Genomic DNA, 16,187 nt, shown 5'->3' with positions numbered 1-16,187 from the left:
CAACACACAGGGTGAAAAGAGGAGCTGCAGCAATGGTTAGTACAACAAAAATATGGTCTTTTCTGAAAATTAAATTATGTAATCCTATTCTGATATAACCTCTAAATACAATTATGAACCTGAAAAGCAGCATAATGAGTGTGTTTTGTCCCTTTAAATGACCCAGATATTTACAAAGAACAGAAAACTAAACCAGATTATCTTATTCCCACTGGGGAGTTTTAATTAGACAACAAACATCTTCACACAAAAATATTTCAAAAGATATATTGCCCGTTTCTCATTATTAATTTCTTAAAAACTTTTTGCACTTGAGTGTGGAGTCATTAAGTATGTATGTCAGACACAGGTTTTTGCACCTGACAATACTTTAATAAATCAAAATGTATTTGTTTGTTATTCTATCAAGAGATATTCAAATAAGGAAATTAGGAAAGAATAAATTACAATGTCTACCCCGGTTGTTCTGACACGAAGATATATACAAGTATATGTTCTGTTTTCAAACCAATCTGCTTTTAATTTGCCTGTAACAAATTTTAATCTATTTTCATGCATTATAACAACACATTATAAATGTCATCTAAGCTCAAGAGGTATGAAGCACCTAATTAGCAGGTGTCTCAGGCAGGCATATTGTTACATGACAAGTAGCTAAGATGGATTTTGGAAAAATCTATTATACAACACAAAGAGACGATATACAAACGGGATTCACGCATCAGATTTGGACGTAGCAATGTCATCTCAAAACAGTTACACTTCATAACTACATTGCCTAAATGATTTATAAATGCAACAATAGAAGAGACTGAGTAAGGGACAGAGAGCAGATGAGCAAGAGAAGAAAAGAGGAGACATGAAGGGCTATGGCAGAGGTGAGGACCTTCAATCTAAAGAGAGGTGACGCTCAACACTGGCAGATTTACAAAGGAAGGAGAAGATAAAAACATGGAATTGATCTGAGAGGAGAAACAGGGATATCTGCACTGACACACACAACTCTTAACCCCCACATCTAGTGTGCTGCTGCCAGGAGGGCAGAGGAAACGACAGGCAAAGTCAGTGAAAGGTGTGGTGGTAGAGAGAGTCATATAGGAAGACACAGGAAAATGGAGAAAAACAGAGATAACACTTCTGACTGATGACTTGTGAAAATTAAAACCTTTCTTCTTGATGACATGCTTTCCATTTTCCCTCCCTGCTGTGATTCCTTTCTTCCTGAGCCGCTATTGCAGCTTCAGGTGCATGATTGTGTGTGAGATTGACGGTGTGAGCAAAACTACACAGAGTTCGCACGCACACACGCACACACACACACACACACACACACACACACACACACACACACACACACACACACACACACTTTTGTTCAGTCTGCTCACAAGATATTTGTTTGTTGCGATTTGTTTTTCAGTCAGACACAGAGGTGCTGCCTTGTAGAAAACTTAAAAGACTTGCCTTTGGCATGACTTTCCATAGCACCTGTGATGTTACACTATGTAGTTTCACTTTGTAGCCCACCTCCCCAATATTCACGCAAACCTGTGGTTGTAAAAAAATCTCCAAAATCAAATTTCATGATAGAAAATACATGGTTCTTTCATGATTGCTACTGGGAGGAAATCAGAAGCAAAAAATCTAAAATAAAGTCATTTCAAAGCTTATAGCGAGGCTTTGGACTGACTATACAAGAAACCCACACAGGACAACTTGAAAGGGAGATGAAGGGGATGACTCAATCAGTGTGAGTGTGTATGTGTGTGTCTTATATTTGGCTGGAAATAAACACCCAACAATATTAACACATTTTATTAGGTGTGCTAATACACAGCAGGCTAATAAGTTTGTATTAAAATTATAATTAAAACAGTGCACAGTGGTGCATGTCTTTATAACTTCAGGTTTTATCATGAGTCACAACAGACCACGGTCTATTGTTTAATAAAGGATTGCTAGGCCTGTGTGCATAGAGACCATAGATGACACTTCAATGACACCAGCTCATGGGAAAAGCAAAAACACAGCCACTGTCTCAGTTCAGTCTGTAAGTTGCAGCAGAACAATGCTCTAAAAATTTGAAATTTTACATGTTTATCTGAAGTAGAGATGTTCCGATGCCGATGCTGCCTACAACGCTGGTATTTATGCACCGATCCGATACCATGTAATAAAACCCTGAAGAAAATCTACGTTAAAGTAGTTTATTTATGTTCTTTTTCCATTACAACTGACTGTCAAACTGGATAATAAAGTTAATAAAGTTCTGTGACGTCCATTGTTTGTGTTTGTTCATGTGTCCCAAAGAGTTTAACCTGAGCCAGACCAACAAACATAGAAATCATATCCCATATATACAGGGATAGCAGCATACAGTTGTTAAAATAAAATAAAATATATGACACACTGGTATTGGATCAGTATCGGTTTCGTCAATTTCGCAAGTTCAGGTATTGGGAAGAAAAAAAATGGTATCAGACCAACTCTAATCTGAAGACTAAGAATCTCACCAGAAAAATATTCCCGGGGCCTGTATTTGGAGGTTTACTCCTTGACGAAGCGGGTCCGGGTTCAACTCCGACCTGTGGCCCTTTGCTATGCTTTGCTACTCATCCCCCTCTTTCTCTCCCCTTTCATGTCTTCAGCTGTCCTGTCAATAAAGGCCTAAAAATGCACAAAAAATAATCTTAAAAAAAAGAAAAAAATACCAAAACACAAAACCTCTATTAAAGTTCAGGGGCATTACACCGCCTCTTTATTTGCTCTTGGATCTGCTCTTGCTGCCAACACCAAAGCTATTTTTCTGTTTTTACTGTTATGTCAGTGAAAGCAAAAAACTAACTTCAAAACAGAAGAATCACTGGGCCTCATTGGGACAGTTGTATTTGATTTGATGAGGAGAAGAAGAAAACAATAAAATGATCTTGGATGACCCCATTAATGTATATAGTAATAAAAGAAATCAATAGAGACCACTGATTTATCATCACAATCTATTTGATTTGCCCTAACTTGTTTCATATTTCTTTGCACAAAACCAAAGGCTAAGAATATTTGATAAATGAACCCTTTTTGTCATTGAATGAAATAGCACTACCTGGGTCCTGTTCTTCCAATATGGCTGAAGTAATTCATCAGGCTGCTCACTCAAACTGAGTAAATACAGACAACACAGTGAACAACTGATCAGTAACAACTGGAGACAACCTCCCATATCCTGCAAAAACTAAAAAAAAATCTTCATATGAATGACTGGAAGGGACTGAATTGCCAGACTAGAATAGACCAGGTGCAGCTTGGGCCAATCAGTTGTCACGGCCAAATCATATTCATAAATCAGTTCAACAATTCTAATGCGTGCCCCTGCCTTAGTCCATGTACCCAATCTTTTTATGTTGTAAAGTCAAGGTTTAGGAAAGTTGGTATCTAATTTCTTGATGTCTCATACATCAGGGTTCCTAAAGCATAAATAAGAAAATGATTAACAAATTCATAAATTATCAAATTAAAAAGGTTAATGGTAACATTATTAGAGAATCCACATGCCCAGCATGTTTTTTGCCTCTTTCTGCTCTCTCTTCTCCCCATCACTGGTTCTCCTCTCTCACTCTGTCGCTCTCCTCTACAGCCCCAACTCAGTCTTCTACGGACAACCTGCCACCTGCCTGGCAAAATGTGTGCCTTTACAAGACAAAGAAAAAAAATATAGAAGTGTTTACTCAGATAGTTTTAAAGTACAGGAGTGTCCGAGTGTGTATGTGTGTCCATGCACCAGTGAGAAAACGGGGCCGTGTGTGTGAGTGTGTCTCTCAAAAGTCAGCACTGCATGCAATGTTTATCCACCACACATTTAGCACTGCTGATCAGAAAGCCCCACCGGGGCCATTGGACCAGCTGGTGCAATACTGGCGTACACACAACCCCACACACAAACACCTCTCCCACACACCCACAACAAACACTCATCACCACACATATATCATCCTCTGGCAGTGGCCCTTCCATTTCACTCCTCTCCTCCACCTTACGCCTCATCAGACATATTATAATTAGCCGTGCTGAGTAATTAACATCCAAATTAGGACATTCATTTGCATATCTGCCCTCATTTGCATATACTTCCAGGAGCACACAGACCTGACATTCCTCAAAGGGTACTCCGTTTTTTTCAACAGAATTGCATGCCATCACACAACTCATACACACACCTTTTTACATGTAGCAAACATGTATTTTTCTCCTTTGAGAGGCATTAGAGAACAAAAATTGGGGGATAGTTAAAGAGAGAGAATGTTTGAGGTGGAGGGAGGTTAAGAAAAGGTACAAAAGGAGTACAGAAAGAGAAAATCAGGCCAAGCTAGGAAAGGGAGAGAATATAAATGTGACCGAGGAGGGTGTCGGTAATAGAGGTACCTGCTGGAGTGAGAATGTGACACACTCCAGATGAGAAGAGGCAAAGTAAGACAGAAAGAAGACTGCCTCACCATTTATACAACTCACTTAAGCCCATAAAACTTTGGAATTGAATCCAGGGAGGTGGAGAGAGAAAGAGAAGCAGCTCTGGAAATCAGAATGAAGGTTGCTGAAGCTTGGAAAAAGAAGTGAGGAGCATAATCTCTCTTTCTTTCTTTCTTTCTCTCGCTTTCTCTCTCTCTCAAAGCTACAAAAGAGTGAGAGTCAAAGCAAGAGAGAGAGAAATAGAATGGGCATGAATAACAGTAAGGAGGAGTAGAGCGACAGGACGGCCAGAGCAGTTCCCGCCAGACATTGTTTCACCAGTCATTGCACAGAAGAGGAAAACCTGAGTTATGCTTCTGCGATCCACATCGCTTTCACAATTTATGTTACGCCAAGGATAATGTAGCTAGACGGCTCTGTTGAAAAGACACCCATAAATCTGATCTTGTTTTCTTTTTCTTTTTTTTCTCCCTTTCTCATTCCCCTCAAATCCTCTCAGTCTGTGTTCTCTGGCATTCATCTGGTCTATTTCCTGACTTCTTATGTAAAGGTATTCAGCAGCAAGCCTTTGTCTCATGTATATACTGTATTCTGCTGTGCTGATCACACACACACACACACACACACACACTCTCTCTCTCTCTCTCTTAACAATACAGAGGCTTATCAAATGATTTCTTTACAGAGTCAAAGCCAATTCAGCCATTTCATAAAATGTTTGGAAACATATTTGACTTCCAGAACAGATAGCATAACCAATGTCAATATGCCGACCAAAGCGAAGTTAATACATCACATTCACCTTTGAAAATTGAATGAGTCACTGAAGTCTCTACAGAAAACAGGCTCTTTTTTTTTTAACTTAATCTAAACCTAGTTAGCCTTCCCTCTGGCTCACAGCCATGGAGGTCTTCCATAAACATGGAAAAAAATGATAGTTTGGTTGAGCGCAGACAGCCAGTCAGCCCAGCGCTCTCACTCCAGAGACCCAATTAATACCAGTGTACACCGCCGCTGCCCTTGATAGACAACACAAGTCGACACCGTGGATGTATAAGAGAGAGAGAGAGAGAGAGAAAATCAAAGCGTGAGGATGTGACTGAATACAACGCCCTGACTGCTCTGCCTCCCCGGAGCACTAATCGATTATCATATTTCATCCTCAGATCACTGGCAAACCAGCCAATCATGGCCCAGCCTAACCGCTAATATTTTGACATGTAATGCTATGCGAAGAAGCGCTGTCCAGCCACCTTCAAGACATTATCAAGATATGAGCGGATATGACAACAGTTCATGACTGCTAAATCATTCATGTCATTAACAAATAGATTAATTCATTCAGATATTGGATGCTCACTGTAATAAGAACTTTTTAAAAAAAAAGCACAAAATCTACAAATGCTATATATGCGAGGAAGAGTTTTCCAGCCACCTTTAAGGATGACACAAATACTTGAAATGTGAATTCCTATAGTACGTAAAACAAGGGAAACTGTGGTAACTTAGCCTGTGTCTATCATCCGAGCTAAAACAATTAATTTGATGATGAATTAGCTTAATAGTTTAGGTATATCTAAAATGTTCAAAGTTTCTCGTTAAAGAGTTTTCTGTTGACTTGTAGCTAATGTTTAAATATAGCCTGAATTTAGGACCAAACAAGGCGTTACCTTGGGTTTTTAGGAAATTGTACCGGGTGATTTTCACTGTATTCTCTCAGTCTATATTTCTAAAACGATGAATATGTTAAAATAATAGTTAGTTGCAGCACTAACTGTTAATATCTCTGATATTTGGCAATATTTTTTCTTTCATCCCCTGCTCCCAACATATCAGAGCAGCCTACCTAACGTTACAACAAAGCTGCAACTAGGCAACAAAAAAACTCAACACCTGTCCCCCTAATTGCCCTGCCCGCCATTACGTGAAGTAACTAGTAGGTAACAAATAACAAGGCTACTGACTATTCAGCAGAACTTAACTAAAGACGGGCAAAAACAAATATCTAAACGGCGACGAAGTTGTTGGACGGACGGTTGGTGCTCCTTGCTAACTTGTGCAACTCAAACGCGAAAAAGCAGTCGAACATTTCGAAGCCAAATTTTCTTTTTTCATCTTTTTCTTTTTCATGTTCCTACCTTTTCCGCCGAGAGCCCCGGAGTGGCCCCAAACGAGGCAAACCAGCAAAAAAGGGATCCCGAGTATCTGCATGGTTGTCGAGCAGTGTTGGTGATGTCTCCCCGTCCTCTCCTAAACAGAAATCCTGGATCACCTCCCAAGCGCGAGGATGTTTTCAACTGGTCGGTAGCGCGAGTGATAGTTGAAATGTAAAGAGACATTCACTGTGTACTGTGTGCAAAGAGAGAGAGAGAAAAATACTGACGTTGAAGAGCGTCAATGAAACTAATTTCCGGTTTCTTTTTCAAAATAAAACACAATCGACTGTTAATGCTGAATAATGTCAAAAAAGGGTATCACAACAAGGCTGCATTTATACAGGATGAAAACGAAATAACTTCATATATATATTTTTACACTTCTGTGATTATGGGTGCATTATGAAGTTGTTCTCCAAGCATGACAAATTGTACACATTTATTTTGAAGAATAAAAACATCCTTTTCCGGCAAAAGCTGGCTTTATTTGGCAAACTTGACATAGTTTATGAGAGAGAAGAAGCAAGTGATGGAGATGAGGGAATATAGGGAGGGGATGTGTGTGTGTGTGTGTGTGTGTGTGTGTGTGTGTGTGTGTGTGTGTGTGTGTGTGTGTGTGTGTTGGTAGTTTGGTGTTAAGAGGGAAAGTGATAGATTTTGACACCCCAGGAAATGGCTGCTGTAACCGATAATTTGCTGTCAGTGATTGCTTTTCTCAATAGGAATATAGCTACAGTTGTTCAATCAATTCAATAAACCCCAAGCTATGGCAAGGTGGTAAACCAGAAGCTTACCACAATCCCCGAAAATTAAGCAAGAGATGATTTATTATGAGAGCAAGAGGATCACAAAACCAAGCGCACACAGGGAACAATTATTTTATAGTGATTCAGTTTTTCAACACAGGAAACAGCTTCTAAATCTGTGTGTTCCGATCCTGAAGGCTTGTGACCCTTAAAATAAAATAAATCGGCTACTCCTACGGTCGTAAGAGGTAAAATTACCAAGTAATTCACAAGATTATTTTTTTTTGGGACATTTGCTCATTATCGTAATAAAAGAGAAGAGATAGCATTTGATCTTAGATCAGGTGCCACAGGTTGCTGATGTCCACCTGCTAGCCAGTAAGATATTCAGATTAGTCAGCAACCCATGTGCATCCTTCAGTCAGTTTAGTAGCACATTAATTGCCTGTGTATAAGTCAGGCTGCATTTGTGGAATGTAAAAATAATATATACTTTAATTAAGAAGTTACATGAACAGTTTTTTTCATTTTCTTACAGCGATAGTCCTTTCATAATCAAATTAAGCAGCTGCCACAGTATGGTGTTTTTTTTCCAGCTGTATCCTCCTAACAAGAACCCAAACAGCGCAGCTATACTCCCCCTCACAGATTTGAGTCTTTCAGTTTTCACCCTGTGGCAGAATCACTGGTTTCCTCTAACGGCCGTATGTTCTTCAATTATTCTCCCATGCTTCTTCGTCTGTTGGGTGTGGGTGTGTGTTCTGGGGATTAAAGAGAGAGAGGGCAGACCTCAAGCGAGTTAAGAGGATAACAAACACACACCCACACACACACACACACACACGCACACGCACACGCACACGCACACGCACACGCACACGCACATGCAGACCAACACATGCAGGACCACATTTACATGCACACATAGTCACTTACACACACATACTCCCAATTGGCAGTTTCCATGGGTAGTGCCAGCTAAATTAGAGCAGAGCGGTGACAGGGAAAAATAGTGTAATGAGCAGATTGTCCTTCTACCAAGCTATCAGCTCAGTAATCATCCAGGGGACAGAAGGAGAAATCCACTGCGGCTTCACTGAAGTCTGTTATTGACAAATACACATTTTACTCTCAACATTTTACACACGTTTACATGGAGGTTGCCTTTCAGATTGTCTGTTTTTTAGTCTCTCTGGCAAATCCAAAACGTTTATAAAGAAATTTGTTTATTGGAACACGTCACGTGACATGAATCTTGAACATTTACATGTGTGACCATCCTTAAAAAATTGTTTTTGAAACAAACACACATGTACAAAAAGATAGAGTAGAAAAAAAAAGAGAGAACAAAAGAGAAGAAAGAAGAGAACAACAACAATAATAAAAACAGATGAATAAAAACCTACAAAACTCCAAACCCACCCAATCTCCCACCCCAGGTTGGTCCACCTTTCTCCATCAATGTATCACATGACAAAACTTCTATCTGTACCTTCACATTGTCGCAACCGTACAACTGCTTAGAAAAAAAGAGAAGTTTCTCTGTAAGTGGTAGAGCGCAAAGCTACATTATCAAGATTTGAGAGGATATGACTCAACAGTTATTATTCATGTCATTAACAAATAGATTCATTCATTAAGATATTGGATCCTCACGGTAATAAGAACTTTAAAAAGCACAGACTCTACAAATGTTCACCATGGGATCTTGGAAAGTTCCAGCACTATGTGAACATGAAAATGTCTAGCACTGAGACTATCAGACACACTATCTAGACCTGCTTGTCACATCAATCTCACTCTTACAACTCAAAATGAACATCCAAGTTACATGTTACAGTAGTATTACCCCCCTCCATCCTCCTCTATACCCAGAAAATGAATCCGGTAGTAAACTTGTCTCTACTGGTATGAAGTATGATGGTATAGACAAAAAGGGGCATGAGTGTGCAAATTTCTAACCTTAAAGTCTTGGGAACGGAATGCACTAATGAACCGACTTGAAATGGAAAGGCCTCTGTAACCCACAGTTAATTGTTGTGTTTAACACTACAGTTTTACTGTATTTGTACTAGTGGTAGCACAGGATGTACATGCATATACTAACACTAGGATACAATATACTGTACATACATACAATATACTGTACATGAAATAAAAATAGGATAGAATACAAGAGCAAATATTTGAAATATATACAAAATACATACAACTGCCTAACTAGTAATGATAAATATGCAGATAAACTTATTGTGCAAGTAGCACACAGTGTTGAATGGAAATGGAAAGATTTCTTGTGGAGGCCCGTGTGCCAACAAAGCTGTCAGAGCCTCTTAGAGAAGGTGCTCCTCTGTTGGACCAGCGTGGGGTGGAGAAGGTGGTCGGGGTTATCTATGTTGGATAACAGTTTTAGTGACCTCCTCTCCACCACAGCTTCAAATGTCTCCTGTTTGCAGCCAATAATGGAGCCAGGATGCAAAGGGGTTGTGGAGCCGTTCCCTTCCTCCTGAAGTCAATCACCATCTCTCTGGTCTTATCCACGTTCAAACGCAGGGGACTCTTACCAGTTTACTCCACAAAGTTGTCCTCCAGTGCTCTGTACTCTGCCTCCTGTCCATCCCGTACATACACAATGCACCCAACAACCACAGAGTCATCAGAAAACTTCTGTATGTGACACGACTCTGAGTTTTTACTGGAAATCTGTGGTATGTACATGTAAGGTGAACAGAAAAGGAGACAGCCCAGTCCCCTGTGGAGCCTCCGTACCACTCACCACCACGTCAGACAGAACACGGTCCAGGCGGCCAAACCGTGGTCTGTCTGTCAGGTAGTCAGTGACCCAGAACACTATGGACACACCAACACCCCCCACCGGCAGCTTCTCACCAGGTAGCAGCGGCTAGGTGGTGTCAAATGCACTGGAGAAATAAAAAAAATGTGATTCTCACCGCCATCCAGGTGAAAAGGAGCTCGCTGCAGAAGACAGATGACAGCGTTGTGTGTGTGTGTGTGTGTGTGTGTGTGGGGGGGGGGATGAAATGTGCTGTATTGGTGGGGAGAGGGCTCATTTCACATATACCAATGGTGTGTGTAAAATGCCATAGAAGTTACTTGAACCTGTGCATTCTTTTAATGTTATTCTTGTCCCGCTGCCATGAAGCAGGAGTATTGGAAAAGCCATTTGCTGTACAGCCATTGTCAGACAGTCAATTAGTGTTTGACAAAGCTTCTCCTTATCTCTTACAAGCAGTTAACAACAACGGAAGGAAAGGTTGCCAGCAGCATGTAGGGGTTTGATGCTGCGCTGCTGTAAAGGTCAATTTATGATTATGGGAAGATGTTTTTCCTTACACACAGTTGCACAAAAAACGTTTTAAAAAAAAAAAAAAAAAACTCGGTACAACAACTTAATACTAGTCACAAACAAGTAGTGTAGAATGACAACAATGACAATTCACTGTGTGTAATTAAAAAGACTTAAGATTAAAAAGACAACCGTTTGTCCAGTGCATTTCAGTACTATGGAGAGCTCCGTCCCTCAGAACAACCTTCTTCCACTAGGGGGCGCAGCTCAACCAGTTTCATCTCTGCGGAACCATCGAGCAAGAGCTGCTCAGAGAGGCGGAGTGGGAAGAGTGGGACACACTTACCGAACAGAATGAAAAGTAAGTACAATAATAATAATAATAATAATAATGGTAATGTGACCGTTTAAATGTAGGCTACTACTATTCAGTTTCATCCATACATTCATTCGGATGAGTGTGTGTGTGTGTGTGTCGCCTTGCACGTAGCCTACTTTGCTCCGTTAGGCTGCTGTAGTTCAATGACGACAAGGCTTCGTTGACTGAACGGTGTTGGCATTGTTTGCTCTCCTTTTGCTTAACCTTAAACTTTTGTCGCTTTCTTGACGTTTTTATCCTTTTCTTTCTGTACTTTTTTGACATTTTTGTTGTTTTTTCTCACATTTTTGAAGCTTTTTCGGACATTTATTTCCACTTTTTTGGCTTTCTTTTATCATTTTAATATCATTTTCCAATGCTATAAAATTGATTCAAACCAAACGTAATGAAAGGAGTCTACTGATCGTTTATTCTACTTGTGATGAGCGTTGTAGGGAACAGACCTTGTTATTTTTCTTTCTTTTTGACAAATTCCTGATATAGAAACCTTTTGAAAATGGGTCAAATTTGGCCCGAGGACAACAGGAGGGTTAAATTACTGCTAAAAAACACACAGCAGCTCCTAGTTTCTACGTCTAATAGCGTAAAACTATGATCTTTACAGCTGAACTGCTAAAAGGCGACACTCTGTTGCACCTGTCACAGCCCTGGACCATAGAACCAGCCACTCTCTTACCGGAAGTTACTAGTGATTTAAAGTCAGACAGTGAACACCGTGCACATGGAACACTGCATTCATTATTGTCAACTGTGTTGTCAAAACATGCAAACCGGAAGTGGTTTTTCCTCAGTGGTTTGTGTATTGTCTCCTTATCTAAGGCATTAACTGCATGCAGTAGAGGAGCAGTGGTCCTAATGTAGCGCGAGGGTGCGATGTGTGGTGGTGGATCTCTCTTTGGGGGAGGAGACAGCGAGGGGGAGACGGATGACTTTCTCAATACCGTACTTTACTGAACACACATCATAACAACAACACTTCCTTGTTCCCCATCTTCCACGTGGCTGAACAAACCAATCAGAAGCGAGAATTTAAACCGAGGTGAACGTGAGGGAATCAGAGAGGCAGACTCAACAGAATATTCTGACTGTTAAATCTATAAATATGTAACTAATAATTGTGTAACATAAATATGTAAATTATTAACTGACTAAACATTGTAAATTCATTTCTAGTAAATAAACTCAAATATAACTTATATTAAATTCTGAGCCTTACAACTTTCAGATATAAATGAACTCCACTTCTAAACCTTACACTAATATAAAAAAACGTTACTCTGGCCTCTTTTTGGAAGAGAGCGGTCTTTAGGGTCGTAACAGAAATCCTTGGGTTAGTCAATTCATAAGTAGTATTATAATTTTCTAATAGCACTTTTCAAGCAAGGATCCCTATGTGAAAAATAAACTGCAGCTAAAGCAGCAATGGGACACTATACCACTAGACAAAAACAGGACAATCCAATTGTTGTAAAAACGGCATGATATTCTTGCAAATTCAGCACACAAGCAAATACAAATTCAAATATATTTAGAGGAACCATACCGGTAGTATATAGCGGTCACACAGGAAGATGACACTATAAAGAATTGGGTTTTGGCCTTATACAGTGTTCTTCAAATGAAGGCTGGCTGATGGCTGGATACCTGCCAGAGAGGCTGGTTGAAATACACCATATTTCCAACTAATGTGTGGACAGGGGCTGGTGTTAATTTCCCTCCAGGCTTTTGACACATTTATGTACACATAAAAACAAAATGCCACTGCAGTTGTTCCCCTCCTCCAGTGTCTGACTCCGGCAAAATGCCGCCACATTTTTTCTTGCTAACTGTATTGGGTGTCCCAATGATGAATGGGCAGGCCATGGGCATGGCTGTGCTATGGGTTGCTCACTGGGGCCACCTTTACTAACATTGTACTCATCCACTGTAAGGTGCTTTGGGATTTGAAAACTCCCACCTTATGATGAATAGGTTGTTGAGGTAAATGCAACTAGGGGGAACCTCTGAAAGAAGTGTTGAAAAAAAATGTTTCAGCACTGCAAGTACTTACAAGTACAAAATGACTTTATAAAGTTTTTCTGCATGGTATCTCTTATAATGTTCTAGAAGAAAAGGGCCCACTCTAATGCTAGCCTCCTTTAGTCTTCTCACCTTTTGCATCCCATTGTCTGGCTTTCACAAAGTTAATAACTCTTTCTTTTGCTTTCCTCCAAGGTTCGACACTGGCGTGAGGGGGTAAACCAACATGGCCACCTGCCGTGTTCCACTAGTCTTGCTAGCCTGCGGCTCCTTTAATCCCATCACAAACCAGCACATGAGGCTGTTTGAGCTGGCTAGAGACCACATGCACAACACAGGTCAGATCCAGATGTTGTTTTTTTTGAAAGATTATTTTTTGGGGGCTTTTTTGCTTTCGTAGAGTTGATAGGCATGAAAGGGGGAGAGAGAGAGAGAGATGGGGGATGACACGTAGCAAACGGCCGCAGGCTGGACTCAAACCCGGGCCGCTGCAGGACTCAGCCAACATGGGGCGAACTAGAGGCCGCCCCCAGACGCTTGTATGTTTGATTTGACTTTCTGGGTGATCTTTATGGTCGAAGCAGCTCCTGTAAAAGTGCTGCGATAAAGCCTGATTTATGTTTCTGTGTTACATCCACGGCGTGGGTACGCACGCAGGTACTCATAAACACGGACCCAACGCCGTAGCCTGATGTGGGCCTTTCAAAAAATGTAACTGCGCTTTGTGACGACACAGACTGTAACATCTGTGATTTGTCCGCTTGCGTTACCCGCGACTCATTTCCTGGTTATCCTTTTCCGTAAACAACATGAAACCGTGGTCAGAAAGCACAGGGGAGACACTAATCCTGAAGCTAATCCCTGTCAATCTTACTTGCTCTAACACACACTGCCCCGTACACACACACACGCCGGGTCTGCTTTTCTCCTAAAGAGATAGGCTAGAATGACGCAGACACACCAGCGCTCAAATATAAACCTCAGGCCACTTACGTAGGCTACGGCGTAAGCTCGGCATAGAAGCCCCGCAGACGCATACATCCTGCTTAAGGACCACCGATTAATATTCTTTATATTAACAACAAACCAATTATTGTGTATTGTGAAATGTTTCTCACACTGATGAACCTATATAGAATTATGAGGCAACTCCGCAGCACTACAGAGCGTTTTAGACTCTAGCTTACTGTTTTCCCTTTATGGCCTGCAAATGTACTGTTTGGTTCAGTCTCGCCAGTTTCAGCAGCCTCGTTTCCAGCAGCAGCAGGCAGCTGTTTCCAGGAAAACAAACAAGATACACCATCTTTCTCTGATATATCCAGCACCAAACGGAAGACAAAGTTAGAGACTTTCTGAAAAAAGAAAGTTGGGCATTTACCAAGCTAAAGATGCAGATATTTGTCTTTAGAGTTGAATCCAAAAGCTTAAAGGAGAATGAGGCTTCCATGCATACGATAATGTGGCTTTGTGTCTTCCTGATATGAAAGTAGGCTACATTTTTACAAGCACATTAGCCATAACAACTTTATAAAACAATAACAGCGCTTTGTTTTTCAGCATTTTGCCCCCTAGTGGCCTAAATATCTACCAATGCAGCTTTAAACACCCCACATTGTTGTTATTTGCTGAACTATAGAAAAAGGATCTATAAAAAGTTAATTGATTGTTTACAAATATACAAACAGTTATATGTCATTCTTTCTGGTGATGTAGGGACCTAAGTTGCACTCCTTGTTGTTTCTGTTTTCAGTCACCCTAGGCTGTGTGTCTTGTCATGTGATGCCACGTCAGCAAACACGGCCTCCTTTCTATAAACCCAGGCCCATTTACCTCCAAAGCTGCTCTAGTCCGGTCACATGGTCACAACAACATCATTATACCTTAAGAGTTGGTCAGGTCCTGAGTCAGCTCTCTCTCTTTTTCTAAGATGCTTTATGAATTTGTGCACAGTGTGGCATTTCAGTGGGCAGGAACATAAATAATGCTCTTACAGCTTCCAGTTGACCCCTCGCCTATTAGACATCAGCTGACTAGATAGAAGGTAACCATCTGAAAATGTAAAAAAATCTCTGCATACATGAGCTGTTTTTATTCACCCTTTGCTGAAAGTTAATGCTGCAAATACACTAATTTGCCACTGTATTCCCTATAAAAGTTTTAAAAACTCTTTTTTTAAGCATGATATAGGTTAATAATTCATGTCACGATAAAGCACCGTCATCACCCTGTATCAAAAAGATCAATTGTAACATTTGTCTTCATTTTTTGAGATCTGACGAAGCACTAATAATATTAACATCAGTATCTCAGAGATTACTTTTATCTTCTGATTTAAATTCCTTGTCCGTATCGGCTGTCATGACCCAGAAAAACTGTATTAATCTTTTTCTCTCCCTTCAGGTCAGTACCAGGTGGTGGGTGGCATTGTGTCTCCAGTGAGTGACGGCTATGGGAAGCAAGGCCTAGTCCTGGCAAAGCACCGAATTGCCATGGCAAAGTTGGCGCTCCAGAGCTCCAACTGGGTCACGGTTGATGAATGGGAGAGCCAGCAGCCAGACTGGACGGAGACTGTGGTCACCATGAGGTATAAAACAACTTTACCCGATCAAGTGTTTACAATATAACAAAAACATGAACCTTGGTCTGGACTTTAATGTGTGAAAAGGCCCTACATAACCCTATATGACCTAAATATGAAATGCATTTGCAGCTGACCCAAGGGAATGAGTGATGTAAATGAAAAATGTGTAAATACAGTATTTAAGTCAAAGTACCTTTTATTAGTCTCCCTAAGGAGAAATTGGTTTTGGACACTGAGTAACTTACTTGAGTTACAGACACAACGACAACCACAGGGTTAAAAACAATTAAAAGACAAATGTACAGTCAACATATGGGCTACTCAAAGGGCTGTGCAAATTCCAGATTTACCATTTTCTATACTAAAATAAGATAAAAGCCATCCTTCAGAAAACAAAAAACAATTAAAATCAATTTCATTCATCCATCACAGTCACAGATATACATTAAAGAATTCATAGTCATACGTTCATCGCTGCTCATTAATGAGCTTAACTGCGAAATGAACAAATGAGTGCTTATACCTGTTATATTTACAC

The 16,187-nt window shown here is 40.4% G+C and overlaps 2 protein-coding genes across 2 annotated transcripts in view; one reads left to right on the top strand and one right to left on the bottom strand.

Annotated features, from left to right (window-relative positions):
* The window catches only part of clstn2a (calsyntenin 2a), a 152,354-nt gene extending 145,548 nt beyond the window's left edge, over positions 1-6,806 (bottom strand). The window contains exon 1 of the mRNA XM_032531498.1: positions 6,600-6,806. Coding sequence (XP_032387389.1) covers positions 6,600-6,672 — 73 coding nt within the window. The 5' untranslated portion in view covers positions 6,673-6,806. The remainder of the gene's footprint in view (positions 1-6,599) is intronic.
* A 4,150-nt stretch (positions 6,807-10,956) lies between these two features.
* Positions 10,957-16,187, top strand: part of LOC116699364 (uncharacterized) — a 19,340-nt gene continuing 14,109 nt past the window's right edge. The window contains exons 1-3 of the mRNA XM_032531900.1: positions 10,957-11,032; positions 13,261-13,406; positions 15,469-15,652. Of these exons, the coding sequence (XP_032387791.1) occupies positions 13,295-13,406; positions 15,469-15,652 (296 nt within the window). The 5' untranslated portion in view covers positions 10,957-11,032; positions 13,261-13,294. The remainder of the gene's footprint in view (positions 11,033-13,260; positions 13,407-15,468; positions 15,653-16,187) is intronic.

Source organism: Etheostoma spectabile, chromosome 12, assembly GCF_008692095.1.
Source record: "Etheostoma spectabile isolate EspeVRDwgs_2016 chromosome 12, UIUC_Espe_1.0, whole genome shotgun sequence".
Taxonomy (NCBI): domain Eukaryota; kingdom Metazoa; phylum Chordata; class Actinopteri; order Perciformes; family Percidae; genus Etheostoma; species Etheostoma spectabile.
The sequence above is the reverse complement of the archived record's forward strand: the minus strand, read 5'-3'. Positions and strand labels throughout refer to the sequence as shown.